This window comes from Thamnophis sirtalis, unplaced genomic scaffold (assembly GCF_051295495.1).
Source record: "Thamnophis sirtalis isolate CommonGarterSnake01/CBP01778 unplaced genomic scaffold, rThaSir2_p1.2 scaffold_7, whole genome shotgun sequence".
In the NCBI taxonomy this organism is placed as follows: Eukaryota; Metazoa; Chordata; class Lepidosauria; order Squamata; family Natricidae; genus Thamnophis; species Thamnophis sirtalis.
The window spans coordinates 87,747,195-87,771,642 of NW_028261387.1; the positions used below are offsets into that span (position 1 = coordinate 87,747,195).

At 42.8% G+C, this 24,448-nt stretch overlaps 1 protein-coding gene across 2 annotated transcripts in view; it reads left to right on the forward strand.

The window, feature by feature from the left end:
* Positions 1 to 24,448, forward strand: part of OSBPL2 (oxysterol binding protein like 2) — a 66,273-nt gene that overhangs the window by 8,827 nt on the left and 32,998 nt on the right. Inside the window, exon 2 of one of the 2 annotated variants that reach the window (XM_087720551.1) lies at positions 8,267 to 8,401. In XM_087720551.1, the coding sequence (XP_087576677.1) occupies positions 8,365 to 8,401 (37 nt within the window). In that variant the 5' untranslated portion in view covers positions 8,267 to 8,364. Of the gene's footprint in view, positions 1 to 8,266; positions 8,402 to 17,783; positions 17,807 to 24,448 lie in introns of those variants that run through there. The other variant, XM_087720550.1, reaches the window with a different exon arrangement.

Sequence of the window (24,448 nt, forward strand, 5' to 3'; positions counted from 1 at the left end):
TGAGAACAAATTGGCAGTTAGGAAAATGTATTTGATGTGAACTGCATGACAATTAGCAATTGGGCGCAAACAAATACAACGTTAAAAAGTTATATTTATGTAGCTGCTTACCAAGCAAATCCCAATTATATTAAAATATATTAAAATATATTAAAATATCTTTACAATCCCCAAGCATCTCACAACTTTTGAGCAACCCTAACATTTGGAAATTGAAAGTTCAAAAATGTGACACACTCTAGTACTGCTTTAATCTCCATTGCTTTCAGATGCAGAAGGGGTTAAAAAACGACAACTAACCAGTGAAACAATATCTGCAGATCAGTTAAAACCATTTTTTTTGCCATTTTGCCACATGAAAGATGTATTTGCATTTAAATTTTTAACATAGAATTCAAGGCTTAATTTTGGCCAAGAAGCCTCGTCTGAAGTATTAAATATAATGATTCCTTGTCAGTGGCCTGACATATTGCTTTAGTGAAACACATTTAATGTTGAATGAATAAAACTCATCCAGTCTTTGGATCAAGTCACCTCTAGTTCTTTTAGTCTTATTCATTTATTACTGTTGAGATTTATATGCAAGATATAAATTATAGTTGGCTAACTGGTTTACGGAAATACGTTTTCCAAGTCATAAAAATCAATGATGGCAATAAGCTGTAATTAAACCTGTGATATACCTTAGTTTAAAAAGTGGGACAAAAGATTTTGGTGGCTTGTCTCTGCTTGGAGATCATTTGCATGACATTGAATTTTAGTTTTACATGTGCAGGCAAAGTCAATGGCATTATTTGCACACCAGACTAAGCATTCTGAATGGCCAGGAAGAATTGTTCCAGACTTTCTCCTTTTTTATTAACCATTGCGTTACTCGCTAAGATTTTGGAACTGTGCTTAAATTAAATTCAGTAAAACAAGGAAGTCATGTTTGAAATGGCTTGTTTTAAATTAATTGCAATAAATCTTATGTCACCCATACATAATAGTTAAACCCAGTGCAGACTCTTCTTAGTTTCTCTTTATGGTCCTAAAAGGAATAGTGAAGCATACATAAACCTGATATGCCCAGCAACATTTGCCTGCTTTCCCCAATCGCAATAAACCAAGTCAGGAAGAAAGAAGACTTTAAATAAAGTTCTGTAGAGCTGATTAGTAGGAGATAAGCCTATGTGGTAGATTACGAAAATGCATGTGGTTAGGTTTTCTGGAGTCATATGCTTTGCAGAATCCATTTGTTTCAAATAAAAATCACTATACTGACATTTTCTGAAAGTGAATATGACCTAAGTGTCTGGAAGAGGATCAGCTGTCCCTGACTTAAAGTATAAGTAGTCCTTGACTTGCAACCATTCGTTTAGTGTCCATTTAAAGTTACAACGGCGCAGAAAAAAATGATTTGCTATCATTTTTCACACTTGTGACCGTTGCAATTTCCCCATGGTCACAGGACTAAAGTTCGGTAAGTGACTCATATTTATGACAGTTGCAGTGTCACATGATCCCCTTTTGCGACGTTCTGACCAGCAAAGTCAATGAGGAAGCCAGATTTACTTAACCCTGTTGCTAACTTAACAACGCTTAAGTGATTTGCTTAATAACTCTGGCGAGAGAGGTTGTAAAATGGGGCAAAATTCACTTAGCAACAAATTTGGATTTCAATTGTGGTCATAAGTAAAGGGCTGCCTGTAGTAGAAAAATTAGGGAAATGTGACCATGTGATGCTGGAATTCGTATAATACTAAGAGACGTTACAAGGGAGCAAAGTCAAATGTAAATTTTGGACTTCAAGTAAACCATGGCTTTTACTAAAGTGATGAATAGGGCTCTCTGGTGGGAGAAGCTAATGTGTGAAGTGCTCATGGTATGCGAGTGAGGGAGAGCCTATAACATTTTTGGTAACACACTCAGGATCCTCTGGAAGTTGTGCGAGAGGACTCTGCGCTCATGCAGCCTCTGGAGCAGGGGTGTCAAACTTGATTTCATTGAGGGCCGCATCAGAGTTGGGTTTCACCTCGCGGGGGCTGGTGTGTGTGTGGGGGGGCAACTTGATGTCATAAGTGTTCGGGGCACCTGCAGTGACCAAGTGTCCCTCAGGCTGTCCCTCCGTCTTCCTTCTCCTTTCTTCTTCCTTCTTCTCTTCTTTTTCCTTCCTTGCTCTCTTCCAATCTTTCCTTCTTTTACTTTGGTTTTCCTCTTCCCCTTTCTCCTTTCCTGTCCATTCTTGGATGCTCAAATGCAAAAGGGGGAAACATTTCTCCTTTCATTTTGTTTTTAGTTTGTTTTGCTAGCCCTCTGCCAATGAAAACGTAGCCCCGGGTGTGTGGGGGTGTTGTGTGCCCCCCCCCAGGCCCCATTTTTGGCCGCAATGGCTTCCTGCAGCCCTCCATTTTTGCTGGCAGAGGCACCGTGGGCCAGTGCATAGCTGTTTCCAGGGCAGCCCAATGGGCCAGAGCTGACTCAAATTCACTTTTTTTCCCCCAACAGGAAAAGGCAAATTGAAAAAATATTTACAATTATGCAAGCTTTTATTTATTTAACAATAAATTTAACTAATTCAATTTCTTATTTATGAATGGCTTCTCTTTTCTCTGGGAGTTTGTGTGTGTGAGACAGACACCCCAGCGGAGTCAAACGAGGCATTTTCTGAATTTTTTGTCACATTGAGCTCAAAAGATTCATCATCCCCATGTGCAGACCACATGTTGAGGATTACTTCCCTACAGCAAGAAAGTTGAATTCTCGTAATTCTTGTGGTGCGTGTTTCCTGACTTGGCTTCAGAGGGCTGCCGGGATGCATGTAGAATCCTAAGGCTGGAAGGTACCTCGGAGGCCTTCTAGTCCAACCCCCTGCCTATTTAGGCAGGAGTCCTTAGGCCAGTGATAGCAAACCTTTTCGGCACCGACGGCCCAAACTGGAACGTGCATGCATATATGTGCAGTTGCGCACACCTGAGCACTGGAAACATGAAGACCAGCTGGCTGGTGTGCATGTGCCTGTTTTTTGGGCATTTTTGGCTGTTTTCAGGCTGTTTTCTGGGCAGTTTTCAGGCTGTTTTTCAGCACTCTGGCACCCGTGAAGACCAGCTGGGTGGCACACATGTGCGTGCCAGAAACCAGAAGAACAACTGGTGACAGTGCGCGTGCCCACAGAAAGGGTTCTGCGTGCCACTCTGGCACGCCCGCAATAGGTTTGCCATCAGCCTTATACCATCCTTTCCCAACAATCTGTCAAATGGTCATCCAATCTATTTTTTTTGAAAACCTCCAGTGATGGAGCACCCGCAACTGTGGGAGACGCGCTGTCCCTCTGATTCACTGTTCTCCCTGCAGAAATTTCTCCCTGTCAGAAAAATTCTCCTTATTTGTAGGTTGGGACTCTCTTTACAAGCTTACAAGCAGTACTTCTTGTTCTGCCCTCTGGTGCTTTAGAGTATAAGTCGATGCCCTGTTCTCTAGGACAGGCTAAATATTCCTCCTGCCCATCTAACAAACATTCTCCTGGCCTCTCCTTCTGGCACATACCCTGAATCTTTGTTGATCCCTTTTTTGGCTGTACTTGTGTACCTTAGCCAGTTATCTTTTGGGCGAGGCCTCTGGTTGCCTCACAATCTATTGTTGGGAAAGGATTTAGTCTCCATGGAACCTTTAACTGTGGCCTTCTTTAAAAAGACATGGGTGTGCCTGTGGGTAGGAGAACCGTGGTCCTATTTTGAAACATTTTATAGGGCACAGGATTAGAGAAGGGTAGAGGTGGGCAGATTGCAAGGAATGAATCCATGGGGAAAATAAAAGAAGATGGATAATGATCATCACACTAAAAGTTGCAGTTGATACTACCCAAAGGTGCTTTTTCTGGAGGCAACTGGACTTTCTTCTTTTTTTCTTTTGAAGATGTTTTGCTTCTCATCCAAGAAGCTTCTTCAGCTTCGACAGGATAATGGTGAATAGGAGGATTTATATTCCTTGCAGACAGCTGCTAACCTGCATCTTTTTAGCAGATCATTGAAGCACTTGGAGGTTTAACTGTATCCTCAGGGTCACCTGAGTGGTGCTTTTGGTTCCTGTACTCTGCCATTTTTTCCCTCCGGAAAGCCATTCCTACTCCCACACCATTCAAAGGGGGTTCATCCCAAATTATGTAGCTAAAAGTAAGTAGAGATTCTCAGTCATTTAGGTCCTGGTTGTCCCAAAGGTGCTTTTTTCAGGAGGCAATTGGATTTTCTTGTTTTTTTTCTTTTGAAGACGTTTTGCTTCTCATCCAAGAAGCTTCTTCAGCTCTGACGGGATGGTGGCGAATGGAAGGATTTATGTTGTTGATACTACAAATAAACAGATTGGTCAGCTTTCAACTTGCCACTAGCTGCACCCAATTTCTGAAAATGTTGTCGTTCTGTAATTCTGCCATTGAGATGACTAGCATGAATCGATGTTGAATGCCAGCTCTACAGTCAACCTATAACACAAACAATAGTAGAGAATTATTTCAATCAGTATGTTTATTTTGATACTGACTGTATACAAGTTACAGGTAGATCTCACTCAGCAGCAGAAATGTTGGGGTCAATTGTGGCCATGCGTTGAGGACTACCTGTAATAAAATCAAAACATTTACATAATGCCTCTTAATAAATAAATAATCATTGTTCAAGCACAGAGCTGGTTTATCTGCAGACTACCAAGTCAGATGGGGTGGGCATGCTTGTAGTCGCTTCCCCTAAATATTGCCATCTGATGGGAGCTAGGAAGCCGTGCCCAGGGCTAGGCTTCAAAAATATCAGCAAGGGATTCTCTGCCTGGTTGCTGGGTGGGCGTGGCCATTGTGGGTGTGGCTTAGCAGGCCTGGACCATGGTGGGGCTCCTGTTTTCACCTTCCCCAGGCTCCAGAGGTTTTCCTCGAGCCTCTGGGAGGGCAAAAACTGCTCCCCTGGGTTCCAGAGGTCTTCCGGGGGGGGGTGTTCCTCACCGAGCCTCCGCGCGGGCCCTGCACTTATTTCGCATCCAAAATGTGCCGTGTGGAGAGTCCTGGAGGAGCAAGGTCGAGGCCAGCCAAGGATGGGATTTGGAGGTTCTCTGAACTGGCCATACCGTTACCTACGGTTTCTTCCGAATCTGGGTGAACCTGTAGCAGCCCACCCCTGACTGCCCCCTAAAGTTTGGCAGACATCTACCCTCCTAGTTTTCCATAAAGCCCTGAAGACCAGGCTTTTCCTCCAAGTGCTTGAGATAAGATTAATGACTGTACATCAGATGCTTGACTTAGTGCCAGGCGTTTGTTTTTAATGAGTTTGTTTTTAATAGGGTTTTTACGTTGCTTGGATTAGGAGCCACCCAGAGTTTGTTATAAAATGGCAGCTATATAAATATTCCTACTAATGAACCAATTGTGCAATTAGAATTTTGGATTGTTACTAACAACTTGCATGTATAGGAATGCAAAAAGCTCATTGTAGAAGCTTTTATTGATTGTTTTGTACAATTTGGAAGCCACCCATTTCCAAATGACTCTGGGCCACTTAGGCATTTTAAAAGGAAGAAATATAAAGGAACAGATCATCACTCAGAAGAACCATACAGAAAGCAATAAAAGGGACAAAAGTTTGACAATCCATCCTATTCCAGGGCCTAGGAGAAATATATTTATATATTTATTTGTATACCGTCTTTATTTTTATTTTACAACAACCCACCTGACTCCTCCTAATTTCCCTACAATGACAACCCTGTGATGTGGGTTGGGCTGAGAGTAATTTGCCCCAAATCTCCCAGTTGGCTTTCACGACTAAGAAGGGACTTGAACTCATGGTCTCCTGCTTTCTAGCCTGGTGCCTTTCAAAGTTTTTCTGAAAATCAAGGCGGGAGCCATATAGATCACTGGGAAGATATCATACCTGTGAGCAAATCCAGAAAAGACATACAGGTAATCCTCAGCTTACAACTAGTCACTTAGTGGCCATTCAAAGTTGCAATGGACTGTGATGACTCCCCTGCACTCTTCCCCAGATACCTCTCCATGTATCAGCTCGGAAGAAGATGAACTGATTGGGGCACATCAGGTGGGGAGTTGGTCAGTGGCTCCAAGCAGCCGCCTGAGAGTGATTTGGCTGAAGCACAGCTGCAGCAGGATAGCCCTGAGGCTTCAGGGAGCGAAAGTATGCAGCTGCAGCTGGTCAGTGATGAGGAAGAGGAACTGCCTTCTGCATTGATCCCAAAACATGTAGGGCAAGAGAAAGGGCAAGAGCGCAGTGAAGGTTAGCCAGATTACTCACGAGGAGGCAGCCTCACCCTTCTTGATGGGCTGCACCAAAAATTGACTATTTAACACTGCAGACAGATGGAGGCAATGCTGGGAACAGCGTATTCGTTTCCTAGCTGTGTGTTCTTACCTTGAACTTTGGATCGTGCCTCTTCAGCTGTTGCCTTTGCTTGCCTTGCCTTTGCCTATGCCTTTGCCTTTGCTATGGGAACTTGATTTTGCCTAGTGACTGCACTTGCCTTTGCCTTGAGGACTAGCGTTGGCTTCATTTGAGTAGCCTGTGAAATTCATTGGGGTTGAGCTGGTGCCAGAGCAGGGAATTTCAGTGCTGTTGTAACTTCGAATGGTTAGTAAATGAACTGTTGTAAGTCGGAGTCTACCTGTATTCCAGGTGTGGCCTTACTACGGCTTTATAAAGCAGTACCAATACTTCATGTGATTTTGATTCTATGGCTCTCTTTATACAACCAAGGATTGTGTTCGCTTTTTTGGCTGCTGCTGCAGACTGCAGCCTCATATTTAAGTGATACTTTAGCCAGCCTATTCCATGATGAGCTTTGAGGGGGATGACGTGCACCAAAATCAGGATAGATTAAAATCAATCATTTTAAAAAAATCAGATTTTTAAAAATTTAAATTGGATTTTTAAAAATTTTTATCCAATTTATTTTAATAAAATGCTTTTAGAGTAAAAATCTATCTAAAGATTGTATTCTATTTAAGATACATTAATAATTTAGTTTATTCAGCATGAAATGAAGCTTAGTTATGTAGCATGAGGCTGTATATTTTGCAATATTGGGACTGTCGATGAGTCAACAGCGGGTCCGAGGAGGAGCCGCTGTGGGTCAGAGATGATATTTGCTCTTTAGAAATTATGATTGAAATCGACTTGATTTCAATCAAGCCTTTTTATTACTGATTGAAATCGTAACTTAAATCAAATCCACCCTGCCCAAAAGCTAAATGGCAAGCCTGGGAGTTTGCACAGCACTGGGGTCACATGGATGTACCGAACAATTCCTTTTATTGCATGTGCTGTGCTTGATTTACTCTTATTATCTGTAAATAGAATCACTCGAAATATCTCACTTCTTTTCCAATCTAACAAAAAGTAAGACGTGACAGCTAAAATGACATTACGATCACAAATTCCATATTTTTTTACAACCTGAATGTGCTCAAGGTTAATTTAAAAAAATATCCTAGCTGTATTTTACCTTTCAATATATCACTTTCTTACGTTTTAACTTTACAGGTAGTCCTTGACTTACGGCCACCAATGAGCCCAAAATGTGTGTTGCTAAGTGAGAAATTTGTTAAGTGAGTTTTTCCCCATTGTACGACTTTTCTTGCCACGTTTGTTAAGTGAATCACTGCACTTGTTAAATTAGTAACACCGTTGTTGAGAGAATTTGGCTTTCCCATTGACTTGACCTGTCAGAAGGTCACAAAAAGTGATTACATGACCCCGGGACTCCATATCCGTCATAAATAGGAACCAGTGGTCAAGCATCCAAATGTGACCAGGGGGGTTGCTGCGATGGTCAGAAGTATGAAAAAAGGTCATAAGTTACTTTTTTCAAGGACATTGTAACTTCAGATGGTCACTCAATGGAACTACTGTAAGTTGAGGATTACCTGTATTAAATTCCCAGAGCAGTAATCTTAAAAACCCATCTCTTTCTCTCCATGACACAGGTGGTAGAACAGAATTTGCTCAGTTTTAATTCCTCAGTTTTGTGTTCAATTTTTTTCTTATTAAATTCCTTAGTTTGGGAAGGGTGATTTAGACACAACCTGACAAGAGATGTTGCAAACCAAAGTAGTCTGCACAGTGTAATTGCTTAATTTGTTTTATGAAGTTGCCCAATGTAATTTAGAAATTTAATATGTACTAATTACATTGGGTAACCTCATGAAACAAATTAGGGGCTGGGTCTTTTTGAGATAACCCAGATAAATAAAGAACATTATTTATTCTTGTTTTTCTTTGTCCTCTCTATACAGGACCTCTGGAACTATTTTGCTTTTATGAAAACGTGATCGTGTCAATAACAACTATGCATTAATGAGATACTGAAGGGAGATAAAAACCAACTAAAAGAATGAATAGTGAAGAGGAATTTTATGATGCTGTCACAGGTAAGTTAACCCTAAATTTGTCAGAAACCAGGATCCTGTGTTTTTGTCCTGTGGGGCACACACATAATAATGCTGAGAAGGCAGCTGGCTAAGGGCCCATAACACGGAGTCCTTCGGGATTGGGCGGCCTATAAATTTTATTAATAAATAATAATAAATACCTGCTGGGTTCCTTCCTTCCCTATTCCTTATGGCTTCAAATCTTTTCTTTTAACAAAACAAGCCCCTCTGATCACCTAAGACAGGAGTGTCAAATATTGTGGCCCGCCAGTGGAGCTGGCAGCAGATTCGGACAGTGAGGTGGTTGGGGAGGAACATGGGCCAGTCCTGGAGTCTGGGGAAGGCTCTGATGAGGGCTCTGTGTCGGAGGAAGAGCGGGGCCCAGACTCATATGCCAGTTATTAGCTGCCTTCAGAGGCAGACAAACAGCTGGAGGCTGTTTGCTGTGTGCGCATGCGCAGAGTTGCCAGACGAAGGGAACAGCTAAAGAACAGGGGTCGACTTGGGAGTAAGGACACAGGTGGATGATGAAGGGCCCCTCCCAGAGGAAATAAAAGAGGAGCAAAAGGGGAGTGGAGTTTGCAGGAGACGATTAATTCACTTAATTGGTTCGTGACTCTCTGAGACTCCTTGCCGAGTTTTGCAGATATCGGCCTGGCAGCTCTGCAAGCCAGATAAGGTCTGTGACTGTAAATCCTCCCTTGATGGACTTTGCTGGATGTGAATGAGCAGAATTCACACTAAATTGATAAAAGGGTTTTTTGTCGGGACAAGGAATTTGCTTCATGCTCTTGGGAAGCCTAGATCAGAACATCAAACTAACGGCTTGCAGGCCAGATAGGTCACATGCAGGCCACACCCACTCTAGCTCCATGAAAAATGTTGCAATACATCACATGACGTGGGGAGTTTGACACCCGTAACATAAGGCCTTGGAGCCTAGTGGATGAGCAGAACCACTATGGTCTCATCACCAACCTCCTGTTCTTGAATCAACCATTGCTTCCAAGAGCCCTTGGAAGTCCTAGTAGCCTGCTGTCCACTCTCTATTGCTTTTCTCGTTGTCCTCCTTCCTGCTGGCGAAGGAACCCAGGATGAATGAGGTTCTCAGGGAAAGCAGTACCAGCTTATCAAGCGCAAAAAAACCAGGGTCACAGGTGAAGGTCCAATTTAATTGATTTCTCGCTGAACAGAAACTTGTCAACTGATAGTACCTGCTTAGAGTCAGGTAAGAGTCTATGGAATTCAAGCAGGAATTGTGGCTACAGAGGAATTCTAAGCTGATTCTTCTTTTAACTCCGCCCAGGTTCTGCCACTCCTTTTCTTATAGAGCTTCAGTTAATCCCATGTTTGTCTGAAATGGTATAGGACAGTGACGGCGAACCTATTTTTGTACGCGCACACTTTTTGCCAAAATTGTGCGCGTATGTGCCCCACACCCACAATGTAATGCGCCCCGCCCACCTGCACATGCATGTGAGACCCCCCCATGCACACACAACCCCCCCCCTGCGTGCACAACCCACCCTCCTGTGTGTGTGTGGGGGGGAGGTTTTCACCCTCCCCAGACTTCAGGAAAGCTTCCAGAGCCTGGGGAGGGTGAAAAATGGGCCCAACCGGCCAACTGAAAATTCAGAAACAAACGTCTGGAGCGCCTCTGGGGCTGGGGGATTATTTTTGCCCTTCCCAGGCTCCAGGAAAGCCTCTGGAGCCTGGGGAGGGTGAAGATGGGCTCCCCCCAGCCCCCTGGAAGGCTGAAAATCAGATGGCTGGCACGCACATGCGTGCTGGAGCTGACGGCTCGCGTGCCAGCAGATATGGCTCCGTGTGGCACGTGTGCCATAGGTTTGCCATCATGTGTATAGGGTCTTCTGTTTGAGCAGGGGGTTGAACTAGAAGACCTCCAAAGTCCCTCCCAACTGTTATTCTGTTGGTTTCTCAAATTGTTAGGCAATTATTTTTGCTTAGGAAATCCTTCCTTCCATCCATCCATCCATCGGGCAAATAGGAGCTAAAAGCAATATCTCTGAACTTCATTCTTAAGTACCTTAACTTAGTACCCTAAACGCTAATCATATGTTAATTCTGTAACTTTGCCGCTTCCTACAGATTAAATTATTATTTTGGAAGTGAGGTTCAATTATAAAACAGTTAATTATATGCAACTCTCTCTCTCTCTTTCTCTCTCTCTCTTGAAATCTCTTGCATATGAGATTATGAAGATGACTGTCCTTGTTGCTTTCTTAAATGCTCAAACTCAGGAATAAGCGCTCCTGTGCTGACAAAAATAAACCAGAAAAGCACCACTGAAAACAAAAGAGGGAAACTAGCACTCTTGAAGACATGGTTATGAAAACTTAGTAATACCCACAGCCAGTGGTGGGATTTAACCAGTTCGCACCACTTTGAGAGAACCGGTTGTTAACTTACTGAGCAGTTTGGTGAACTGGTTGTTGGAAGAAATCATTAGGGCAGAGAACCGGTTGTTAAATTATTTGAATCCCACCACTGACCACAGCCCAGTATATTTGAGGATCATCCCGAGCCTTGCCATATTATTTTAGACATGCAAATGTAAGGAATTAATTGGCTCCTTTGGCTTCATAAAGCTTACATCTTACAGGAAGACATAACCAGATGTCCCTGTTCTTGTTACCACATTGAAAATAGAAGCTAAATAGCTACGATGGTAGTTAGGGGAAAAGGCAAAAGGCATACTTTGGTTTGAGATAAGAGGACTCAGAGCTTTGTGAGGGATAGAGGTGTAAGCAAAAACGAGAAAAACAGGTGTTTTCAAAACTAATACAGAATGCTGGAAAGGCCAAGAGTTTAGCAACAAGAAAGTTGCTGTTTACCAATTACTCTGGCTTGCTATAAGTTTTCTTCAGTGGAAAAAATAATGTCAGATTGACCATCTTGGAAATATACCAGAACAGAGGATTCTCTCCTAATTGCAAATAATTATACATCATATATATTCCAAAACATTGGGAATTACCACCTGCAAAATAAGAGTGATATTTTGCTTTTTCTCCAAGCTCTGTAAAAATAGTTCTGTGTATAACCAAGTATATACTGTATTTTAGGACTATGAGACGCACCTAGAATTTGAAGATGAAAACAAGAAAAAAAGTAGTGTTTGGCTTCTGCGCATCTGGTTTTTGCTCTCCCCGTCCCCCAGGAGGACTCCGCAGGCCTCCCAAACCCTCTTTGTGTTCCGTTTTTGGCCTCCTGAACCCACCACCCCCATGTGTAAGCCCCCAGAAGCCCTCTGCAGGTCTCCCAAACCCTCTGCTTGTCCCATTTTCTCCAAAAATGGGATGCGGGGGGTGGGGGGGAGTTTCCAGGAGGCCAAAAACAGTATTCAGTCTATAAGACGCACAGAGGAAATGGTGAAACCAGTCATCAATATTTTAGGTTATATATGGAGAACCTTAAATTATAGGATGCTTTTACGTATGTGAGAGTTGTAATGTGACTGAAGAATTACCTCTACATTTTTTTAGAGTATACTCTCCAGGGATGTGCAGTCAGGGGAGGCAGGGGCAGCAGATCCTCACCACTGTCATCATGAAAAGAAAAGAAAAATGTAAAAGGAAAAAGTCTGAGCTGGTTGCTGCCAGAGTCACCGTGGATGACTCTGCTTAGTGCTTAACTGTTTAAAAAAGCCTCTAAAAAAAGTGCCCTCTACAGGAGGAGGTGGGAGAACGAGGTGCCTCATCTAGTCTGACTTTATGATCACTCGAGCAGAGCTAAGCAAGGGTTAAAAGCCGAAAAATTCCTGACATGATGAGGCATGTCGTTCTCCTGCCTCCTGTAGAGGGCATTTTTTTAGAGGCTTTTTTAAACAGTTAAGCACTAAGCAGAGTCATCTGGCAGCAACTAGCTCAGCCTGACCTCAGCTCTTGCCTTTTTCCTTTTACATTTTTTTTCTTTTCATGAGGGGTTGCATCCGAAAAGCCTGTCTTTTCGGGCTTATTTAAGCTTGCCAACTTCAAAACCATCTTGAATAAGGCAAAGGTTTCGACCCGCTTGGGATCAACCCCCCCGGATCAGGTGATTAATGATTCAGACGACCTGCCTGGGGACCTCTTTGAGGAGCCTGTGTCGGCCCAGGAGATAGTGCTAGTCCCCAAGTTCTTTCTGAATGTGGCTCAAAAGCAATAGGCACAACCAGCCACCCTTGCTACTCCCAGTAGCACTGATAAGAGGTTGTACATGGTAGACGCCAGTCTGGAGGACTTGCTTAAATTACCTCCCATTGATCCTCCTGTGGCAGCCCTTACCTCATCCTCTGTACTCCCTCCTGATTTGCTGGAGGGACTCAAAGCAGAGGACAAGAAAACAGAACACTTGCCACAAAACGCACCAGGCGGCGGCTTGGGCGATTAAAACGTCTGCCTCGGCGTCCTTCCTTTCTATGGCCGCCCTTCTCTGGTTGAGACAGTTGCTGACCAAGCTTCCGGCCGGAGATACCAAATTAAGGCAGGATGTCAATAAGATTATGGCGGCTACTGAGTACACCGCTGACGCCACCCTGAGCGCAGCCAAATTTGCCTCCCGGGCCTTGGCGTCCAATGTCACTACTAGACATCTCCTGTGGCTTAGGCACTGGAACGTTGACATGCGTTCCAAGTGGAAGCTGGTCTCGGCACCCTTTAAAGGGGACAAGCTTTTCGGGGAGGTCCTGGATGCAGTCCTAGTAGAAAACAGGCACAAAAAGAAAGTGATGCCATCGGTCACCAAGAAATCTAACCGGAAGGACTCCAACTCCTACAGGAGGCAGCCCTTTCGGAACGCGGAGCCTTCCTCCAGCTCCGCCCCTTTCCATCGGCCATACTTACAGCAGGCTGACCAGTCCCAGAACCGTCAATCATTTCGCGACAGAGGTCGCCAGCAGAATTTCTCCAGGCGTCCCTTTCGAGAGGGGGGGTCTGGTTTCCGCCCTTTCAAAACATACAAGTGACCACCAACGGTCAGTTCCCATATGCACCCTGGGGTCTGGTTCTGCTGGTTTCAGTACAGACGACTACAGTTCCAGTTGGATTTGTTTCTCTGTTGGATATGGTTTTAGCCAGGGGCACGGTGGCTAAAATGCTGAGCTTGTCGATCAGAAAGGTCAGAGTTCAGCGGTTCGAATCCCTAGCACTGCATAACGGAGCGAGCTCCTGTTACTTGTCCCAGCTTCTGCCAACCCAGCAGATCAAAAGCACGTACAAAATGCCAGTAGAAAAATAGGGACCACTTTTGGTGGGAAGGTAACAGCATTCCGTGCGCCTTCGGCATTTAGTCATGCTGACCACAGGACCACGGAGACGTCTTCGGACAGCGCTGGCTCTTCGGCTTTGAAACGAAGATGAGCACCGCCCCCTAGAGTCGGGAACAACTAGCACACTATATGCGAGGAGAACTTTACCTTTACCTTATTTATGCAGCCATTGGAATCATAACCTCGAGTGTCTTTCCCCCACTTAAAAAAAAAAAAAACCCAGAAAATTGACCCCATTCCTCTGAAGGGTTAAGACCAGTTTGGGAGAGTCAGCACACTGGTTACTCCTGATTTTTTTTCTTTGTTTCTCAAAGCATGTTTTCGCCCTCACTGAGGCCATGCTGTTGCAAACCTAGAGCATTAAGTTCCAACACATTCTTAAAAAAACACCCAACTATTCCAGAAAAATCTGGAATTAAACTCGTTGAGTTAGCTTCTTTATAAATAGAGACAGTCTTGTTTTAATTACAGAAGATCATGAAGAGAATGAAACTGGCATCTACTCTCTGAAGTAGTTTAAAACGCAGGAATAGATTTTGCCACCCTGATAAACTGGTAAAGAGTTGGCTCTTTATGACGCGGCGCCTCGGTTTAATTTCTTCTGGCCGCTGTTGATTGTATCTCCCTTTCTGCAGAGATTGCATTGACTGAAAATAAAAAAAACAAAACACACATTTGCACTACTGAAATAGCCGGGTGTAATAATAATAACATTGACTTAATGTCATCTAAAAAACAAATGTGTTAGTGGTGTTCTTGACTCTGAAAGAAACTGTGCCATGTGTCAGGCTATCCAAATCTTGACACTCTCCGTTGGCATCATAACATCCTCCATGCCAAGGACTCTTTGTGGAAACTCCTCGTGATGATGATGCGTCAAGGCTGCTTTCAGAATGACAGATTTAACTCGGAGGCACTAATGAAAGAATCCTTCCTTGCTGCATTGCACTTCTTAATAATCGGCTGGGCGGTGTAAACAGGGCAGGGAGGGCGGCTTGCTTGCTTAGAGAACAATTCCTGTGCTTGAGTTTCTAGGTGGAGATTTTTTTCTTTCTTTCTCCCGGATTGTTGATCTCAAACTGTGAGCTTTGCTTTGCTAAGAGGTTGGACCTTTCACTCAGGAATTCTTGACGGACGATTGACATTCAGGTTGAAAAATCTTTCTCTTGCCAGAGAGCAAGAAGAGTGGCTTTATTTTCTATTTGCAGCTTTGATCGTGGTTTCCCCCCCTTTGTATGCCACAAAAACATATCTCCTTGAGTATGTGTGTGTGTATACAGGTAGTCCTCGACTTCCGACCACAACTGAGCCCAAAACTTCTGTGGCTAAGTGAAACATCTGTTAAATGAATTTTTGCCCCATTTTACGACTTTTCTGGTCACTTTTGCTAAGTGAATCATTGCAGTTGTTAAGTTAGCAACACGGTTGTTAAGTGAATCTGGCTTCCCCATTGACTTTGCTTGTAAGAAGCTTGGAAAAGGAGATCAGAGGACCCCAGGACACTGCACCTGTCAGAAGTATGAATCAGTTGCCAAGCGTCTAATTTTTGATCATGTGACTGTGGGGTCACTGCGTTTGTGTGAAAAATGGTCATGAGTTACTTTATTCAGTGCCATTTTAACTTTGAACAGTCAATAAATGCTGTTGTAAGTGGTGGACTCTATATGTGCATGCTTGTATGTATGTATGTATGTATGTATGTATGTAGGTAGGTAGGTAGGTAGGTAGGTAGGTAGGTAGGTAGGTAGGTAAATAATGTACAATATTTATGATAATTAGTGGAGACGCAGTTCCAGGTATCAAAGTGGTTCTTTGAAGTGATTCTTGCTCTGCTCTATTTAATCATTTCATCAACATTTGTTTTGCTGTTTATGGATCTCAGTTTATAGTAACTATAAGAATACTGTGAGAATCCAATATAAACTGATAAGTTCTTCTCTTCCTGAGTAGGCTGAGTACCTAAAAGTTGAAAATTTGAATTTGCTAGTGGTTTAACAATATAATGGTCCCCAGCTTCTTTAATAAAAGTTGCATGCAAAAGACTCTAACGTGGCATTTTTCTTATTACTGAATTCCTTATTTCTTACTGGGTTGTGGTTTGGTAATAAAATGGCATTTATATAAAATGTCTTCTAGAAAACATAGCTAAACTCTGGGATTCACAACCACTAGATGTGGAGGTGGCCAACAGCTAAGATAGTTTTGAAGGGTCAGCTTGAGAAATTCATGAATGCTGTTAGTTTAGATAATTGTATCTCCAGAACCACAGAGAACATGATTCTTAAATATGAATTGTGGAGTGAATAAATGGAGGAAAGTCATCAGCCTTCTACCAATACTTGTGACCTTACTGAATGTTTCTATCCAACTAGTGCTAGACTAGTTGAGCTCTTATCTTCTCAAGTGCTTGTGACATACATGTTTGTGTATAATATAAGGAAACTAATGATTAGGTCAAAGAACTGGCCATATTTTTCTGGGGTTACAGTTGATAAGGCTTGGTACGTTACATTCGGCTGAGCATATTAAATTGTAAGAAATATATTCATGTGTTTATTTATTTGGCTTTGAACTACTGTAGAAATTACTAAAAGTATATGTAATTGCAAGTTATTAGCAGTAGTGTATTATGTGTGGGTATGGGTTGTTTTTTTTTTTGCCTTAAGTATGTTCAGTTATAAGGGTCAGGTTTCCAGAAGGATTTTGACAAACTGAAAAAGACTTTGGATTCTGACGTTGTTTAAATTAAAAGCCATAGCTGCAGTTGGGCTATGATTTTGGATTACTTTTTAATGTTACAGTTACTGAACTATAAATCTTTTACAGTCTGTTCTCGTGTGCCTTGTACTTTCTTCGACATCAGGAGAGCATTTGTTTGGTTTATGATTAACGTTATCTTTAACTATTTATTGTTATAGTACATGTATTTTATGATTATCTACATGATAGATTGATAGGGAGGTTGAACAACTAGCAGCCCGAACAACCTTGAAATAAATACACTCAAAACCGTAGAAATGGTGGTGGATTTTAGAAGAAAACCTCCTATACTACCACCTCTTACAATATTAGACATCGCAGTATCAACAGAGAGTCCTTCAAGTTTCTAGGTTCTATCATATCTCAAGACTTAAAATGGACACCTAACATCAAAGACATCATCAAAAAAGCACAACAAAGAATGTGCCAACTCAGGAAGCTCAAACTGTCCAAAGAGCTGCTGATTCAGTTCTACAGGGAATTATTGAGTCTGTCATCTATACCTCCATAACTACTCTGGTTTGGCTCTGCAGCCAAACAAGACAGACACAGACTTCAACAGATAAAATAGAACTGCAGAAAAAACAATGGCTACCAATCTGCCTTCCCTTGACGACCTGTATACTGCATGAGTCAAAAAGAGGGCTGTGAAAATATCTACAGACACCTTACGTCCTGGACATAAATTGTTTCAACTTCTACTTTCAAAACGATGCTATAGGGCATGCCATCACTCTGCTTAACAACTAATTCCCACAACACTCTCAATAATTTACTAAGACTGTATTACTATTATTCTTCTCTTCCTTCGTAGTATCTATCTCTCCCCACTTATGACTATAACCATGTTGCTTGTATTTTTCAATTTGTATTGTTTTTATTTGTTTCCTAGTACGATTTGATAGTTTATTAGTAACCTTGACTATCAGTAAGTGTTGTATTCTTGATGAATGTATTTTATTCTCCTTATATACACTGAGAGCTTATGCACAAAAGACAAATTCCTTGTGTGTCCCATCACACTTGGCCAATAAAGAATTCTATTCTATTCTAATTTGTGACATACATAGCCTGTCGAGAAACAGATCTTTCTTTCCCTAGTTCTGTGTCGCTCCCTTCTTAGTTACCTTACTCTAAAAGATTTGTGAATTAAAAAAAAAAAGATTCCATCACCTTGCCCCTTGGCTTTTTATGTGGCATTTAAATATAAGTTATTTCATTTCAAAGGGTAGTCTCATTCCTTTGATAATGTACTATGATGACTCAGGCTTGCTCACCTTCCTGAATCACCTGAAGGTGGAGCTTAGTCAAATGAGGACTGCTGTTACTTTTCAGGATGTGGAAGAAGAAGAAGACTTCTAAAAGCAAGCTTACTCGTAAGTCACCATTTCTCACGTTTTTAATACCAAAGACACCGTTCTTATCATCTACCGAAGCTCAATTCTGAGTGGATAATGCTGTGAAAGTATTTGCTGTTTAAGGAGTTAAAAGGAATGCTGTTGTTGCTATGGATGATAAACATCTCAAGAAATTGTATTTGCTTGTTGCCACTCCATCCTTCAGTGGCCATGAAATCCAAATCCACCCATGATTGTACATTTGTTTTTGTTTTGTTTATGGTTAGATTTTCTCTTCTGCAAACTTTGCTTTAGGTCTCCTCTTCTTGTTTGAAGTTTGAGCTGTGTCAACAGAGAACAGCAGTACTGTATTCTTTTGATTCAGCTCTTTGAGATGTCATCGGTTGTCTTTACTTTTGAAATGATAAGAAACTAGATAGAGCATCCAATCTCCAGCATTATGTTTGTTTTGTATGCGCAAGGGACATATGTGAGTGAGAAGAAGTTGGTTGGTTTTTAGGGGGAACAGTGCTTTTTGTTTATTTGTGAACATTAATTTGGTTTCTTCCTTGTTATGCTCTGTAATTAAATTTAGGAATACAAATATCCAGAACTTGGATAATTACATTTAGCAATTTTATATGCAAATTAACCTTTGAAAGTTTATCTCTATGGCTATTAATTGGGGAAAAAATAGCGTTGTTGGTTAGATAGAAGTTTGGCGTACCTTAAGTTTAAAAGAGAGGCTAATAAAGTTAAAATTAAAAAAAAAACTTGCCAAAGTACTTATGTTTTAAGGTCCACTCACATTTGATCTAAATATTTGATATGAAGAAAAGGATATAACTCCTTTTTGAGTGCTTTGAGGGCCCTCCCACCCCTCCTTCTGCATTTAAATATGTTTGCTGAAAATTGTGCTAGCGTTTCCTACAGTTTTGAAGAGAGAAATACAGAAGTAATATATTGCAAGCTGTATTATAGACACTATTCTAAAAACACATCCTCCCACGTATCTGGAAAATCCCACCCCTGTCTAGGTTTCATGATGCCCTATTCTTTGTATCCCTTGGCCTGAGGAGATTGAGAAATCTCCCACCCCGAACTCTGTGTTATATAAATAATGATAATTAGATAGGTAATGAAGTGACATCACTTACTTAGTTTTCAAGCTTCAACAAGACTTGCAGAGGACTGATGTGGATACCCTTTCAATTATTTTATTGAAACAGTTGCTGAAATATAGGGTCATACACCTTGAGACTGTCCACGATATGGGATTCCTCAAGTTTATTAGAAAGTCTTGTGGTCCTTCAGATCCTTTCCTGGTATGTGACTCCATGCCTGCAATAGAGAATGTGCTGTAGGGTCTTTGGTGGTCTCTGAACAGAGTGGCTTTAATGCAGACATTTCATTGGTAATGAAACATAATGCATCAAGCTCAGAAAGCACCAAGTGTTGTGGCCCACCAGCACCCAGCGGAGCTGGCAGCAGAGTCGGACAGTGAGGAGGTTGGGGAGGAGCATGGGCCAGTCCTGGAGTCTGGGGAAGGCTCTGATGAGGGCTCTGTGTCGGAGGCAGGGGGGGGGGGCAGAGCCGTAAGCCAGTTATCCGCTGCTTTCAGAGTCAGACATTAGTGAGGCAGACGAACAGCTGGAGCCTGTTCCCAGTGTGTGCATGCACAGAGTTGGCAGAACAGGGGTCGACTTGGGAGTAAGGCCACAGGTGGACAATGAATGGCCCCTCCCAGAGGAAATAAAAGAAGAGAGAAAGGGGAGTGGAGTTTGCAGGAAACGATTAATTCATTTCATTGGTTCGTGACTCTCCGAGACTCCTTGCCAAGTTTTGCAGATATCAGCCTGGCAGCTCTCCAACCCAGATAAGGTCTGTGACTGTAAATCCTCCCTTGAAAGACGATGCTGGATGTGAATGAGCAGAATTCACAGTAAATTAATAAAAGGGTGTTTTGTCGGGACAAGGAGTTTGCTTCATGCTCTTGGGAAGCCTCTGTCAGAACACTAAGGACCCCATAGTTTAATCCTGATGAGCTACAAACATTCTTGTCTTATCAATGTGCTGGAGAGATGTTTTTGCTAGGTATTAGTACAGTACCAGTTTGTGTTTCCATACCCCTGAAGACATACATTATTTTTATAATTCTTAAATTATTTTGAACAACGTTTTGTTCGATTTGTGTACCAACATGGTGTATGGTACAATAGCAACATTTTCAATTGCCTTTCCTGTATTTCACACCTACGTTAGAAGCAGCTCTTTTAACACTCACACAGGCTCCCATGAATGCCATTATTATTACAGTACCAAAATTAGGTATTGTGATACCTTGGGATCTGATTATCATCCGATAATTACAGTTGCAGGAATGTTCTGATGTGGCGGCACCAATTAATGTGTGACATCATCCTTTAAACTGCCAAGGGGAATAATGGTAAAACAGGATTTTGCCACCTGTAACCTTTTTCCAGAGCAGATGCTTCAGTTAAAGAAACCCTAATCCTTTACTTCACACAGTCTGATTAATTGATGGATCAGTTGATTGTTGCTCAATAGACATCAGGTATGAGAAACACATGCTGGGCTTATCCTAATGTAATTGGATTGCATCAGGGAAATTGGTTCACATGGTGTTTTAACAAATGGTAGCTCTGTTTCTTGCCTGTCCCGTCTCATAAATAAGACCAAGTAGCTAGTGAATCTGCAAGAGACATTAGACCAGTGGTGAAATCTATTATTTTTTTTTGCCACCGGTTCTGTGGGCGTGGCTTGGGGTGTGTGTGTCATGTGACCGGGTGGGCATGGCCAACTCCTTCCCCAACTTTTAAAAAGCATTTTTCCCCTACCTATTCACCTGAACTGTCAGGAAAAAAAATGCTTTAAAAGGTGAAAAAAAAGGTTCCACGACAATCAACTGTGCCGCCCCATCATCCTAACCCTTTTCCCCACTTTTTAAACCATTTTTTTCCTGCCAGTTCGAGTGAACTGGTAGTTAAAAAATGCTTGAAAAAATGGGGAAAAAAGGTTCCGATAATCGCGCGGCACAGCGGAGTGTCATGGAACCTTTTTCCCCCCACACTTTTTAAAGCTTTTTTTTACCACCGGTTCCAGCGAACCTTAGCATTTTTTGCTAACAGTTCTAGCGAACCGGTCAGAACCGGTAGCATTTTATCCCTGCATTAGACCCAAAGTTTCTAGTTCAGATATTTCTTGCAGTTTTTATACTGGCTGCGTTTGCGCAGTGGTTAGAATGCAGTATTGCAGGCAAACTCTGGCCACAGCCAGGAGCTCGATTCTGACGGGCTCAAGGCAAAAGAGAATTTTATTCATTTCTTTAACATCGTTGCATGTTGCATTAAGTCCTAGCAGTCTCTGCTGGTTATGTCTTGGAATGTACTTTTGTCCATAAATGGAGATTCTCAGTCATCCAGGTCATGGTTGTCCCAAAGGTGCTTTTTCAAGAGTTAACTGGACTTTCTTCGTTTACCTTTGAAGAAGTTTCGCTTCTCATCCAGAAAGATCCCTCTGCTTTGACTGTGAATGGTAAAGGATGGAAGGATTTATATTCCTTGCCATCATAGCACTCCCTTTGAGGATCATTGAGGCCACTTGGAGGCTTATCTGCGCCCTCAGCATCACCTGAATAGTGCAGAAGAGTGTGAAGCCTTCTTGGAACTGCTGAAAGGAATGTGATGAGATGGGCGGTATCGTACCCCTCATCTTCTGTTGAGAGAGGGTTGTTCAGTTTTAACATAGGTGGCCTCTTTGAAACCAGCAGTCCTCTCCATTTAGAGGGTAGGACAAGAAGCAATGGGTGGAAACTAATCAAGGAGAGAAGCAACTTAGAACTGAGGAGAAATTTCCTGACAGTGAGAACAATTAATCAGTGGAACAGAAATTGCCTCCAGAAGTTGTGAATGCCCCAACACTGGAAGTCTTTAAGAAGATATTAGATAACCATGTGTCTGAAATGGTATAAGCAGCAAAGATGAACCTTTTTTGGCTTGCATGCCATAAGGAGGGGGGAGCACAGGGGGTTGTGCACAGGTATGCCGCACCCATAATGAAATGTGTGACACACACACACACACCAGTGTGCATTTGCGCATAGAGGCACCCCTCCATTTTTTGCATGCTTTTTTCACCCTTCCCAGGCTCCAGAGGCTTTATAGGAGCCTGGGGAGGGTGAAAACAGCCTCCCCCCCGGAGGCCCTTGCCCGTAGGGTTGGTTTAAGCCCTCTGGAGGCTTCAGAGTCCTTCAGGAGGCTTCCCTGAAGCCTCCAGAGGGCAAAAAAACGACCCTACAAGCAAACGGGAAGTGGCTTCCGATTTGCTCGTAGGGCCGTTTTTAGTCCTCCAGGGCCTTCAGGGAAACCTCCTGAAGGTCCCTGAAGCCTCCAGAGGGCTTAAACCAACCCTACGAGGAAACCAGAAGTCCGCTCCCGAACTTCCGGTTTGTCCATAGGGCCATTTTTTTTCTGCTCCTGAGGCTTCAGGGAAGCTCCTGAAGCCTCCGGAGGCTCTTTGTGGGGGGGCAGGGAGGCTCTTTTCGCCCTCCCTAGGCTCCTATAAAGCCTCTGGAGCCTGGAGAGGGTGAAAAATGGCTTTAAAAAAGGCTGAACTCAGCTGGCCAGCCCGCACATGCGCGCTGACCAGCTGACAGGGCAACGCCTTGCGTGCCCTGACAAATGGCTCCGCATGCCACCTGTGGCACACGTGCCATAGGTTTGCCATCCTGGGTATAGGGTTTCCTGCCTAGGCAGGGGGTTGGACTAAAAGACCTCCAAGGTCCCTTCCAACTCTGTTATTCTATTCTATTCCATTCCATTCTATTCTATTCTATTCTAGAAGGTGGGCTCTGCTGTCTTCAGAAGACTGGCCTTTGTCCTACAAATGCAGATGGACTGCTAAATCTTGTCTTGATGGGTTTGTTCTCCTATGTCGTGCCATGTGTTTGTGAAGGGGCTGTTTTGTTTCTCCAATGTACAGATCCGGCACATGTCTCACTGCATTGTAGTGCATTTTTTCCCACAAGAATGTACTGATAAGACCGAATAGGTCTCAGAAAAATACACAGTACCAACTGACCACATCTACTTACCCATATGCCCTAGAATACTCGGACCCTCTTCTGCCTGATAAGAGGAGAATGTGAAAGTCTTTCATAATCTAAAAATCATTGCATGTGTTTTTGCTGAGCTTTAAAGCATGACTCACAACAGCTGTTCCTTATCACAGACTCTGCAGATTGGCCTTTTTCAACTGCCGTCCCATGTGGGGTCACTAGGGGTTACATAAGAGATTGTGATGGAGAAAAGAACTCCTAACACATCATTTTTTCGAACCTCACACACCACATAACGGTAGTGCTTGCAGTGGTGGGACTCCTTACGAGTAGCAACTCATCAGCCAAACTCCTGTGTTGCTGTTGTGGTAAATGTTGCAAAACAAGGTCAGAGGTATTGTGAAATGTTCTTATTTTTTTTATATAATTATTACGCAGAGGGTCTCTGAGTCCCTGAACATGGTTTTGTGGGTTTCTCGAGGGTAGTGTGACGGATTGCATCTCTGAAGGAGAAGGTGGTATGTGTTCTGACCGAGGCTTCCCTAGAGCATGAAGCAAACTCCTGGTCCTGACAAAAAACCCTTTTATTAATTTATTCTGCTAAATTCTGCTCATTCACAGCCAGCAAAATCTTTCAAGGGAAGATTTACAGTCACAGACCTTATCTGGCTTGGAGAGCTGATGAGCCGATATCTGGAAAACTTGACAAGGAGTCTCAGAGAGTCCTGAACCAATTAAGCGAACTAATTATCTCTTGCAAACTCCACTCCCCTTTCGCTCCTCTTTTATTTCCTCTGGGAGGGACCATTCATCATCAACCTGTGGCCTTACTCCATAGTTGACCCTTGTTCTTTAGCTGTTCCCTTCATCTGGCAACTCTATGCATGTGCACACTGGGAACATTCATCATCAACCTGTGGCCTTACTCCATAGTTGACCCTTGTTCTTTAGCTGTTCCCTTCATCCGGCAATTCTGTGCATGTGCACACTGGGAACAGGCTCCAGCTATTCGCCTGCCTCAATGATGTCTGACTCCGAAAGCAGTCAGATAACTGGCATATGGTCCTGGCCGCCCGTCTGCCTCTGACACAGAGCCCTCATCAGAGCCTTCCCCAGACTCCAGGACTGGCCCATGTTCTTCCCCAACCTCCTCACTTTCCGAATCTGCTGCCGGATCCACTGGCTGCTGGCGGGCCACAACACTATGATTGTGAAGAGTCAGTTTAAAGAGGTAGCACGGAAGAGACAAGAGACAACATAGGCCTGAGTTGGACTGGAGACATAGGAAGAGGGTTAGGATAGCTTTTCCCAAGATACATTTGTTAAGGTTAGAGTACTATATATTACTCCATAGGCTTATAGAGTACAGGTAGTCCTCAACTAATGACCACAATTGAGCCCAATATTTCTGTAAGTGAGATATTTCTTAAATGAATTTTGCCCCATCTTAAGACATTTCTTTGCCACAGTTGTTTAAGTGAATCACTGTAGTTGTTAAGTTAGTAAGGCGGTTGTTAAGTGAAGCTGCCTTCCCCAGTGTCTTTGCTTGTCAGAAGATCACAAAAAGTGATTTCATGACCCCAGGACACTGCAACCATCATAAA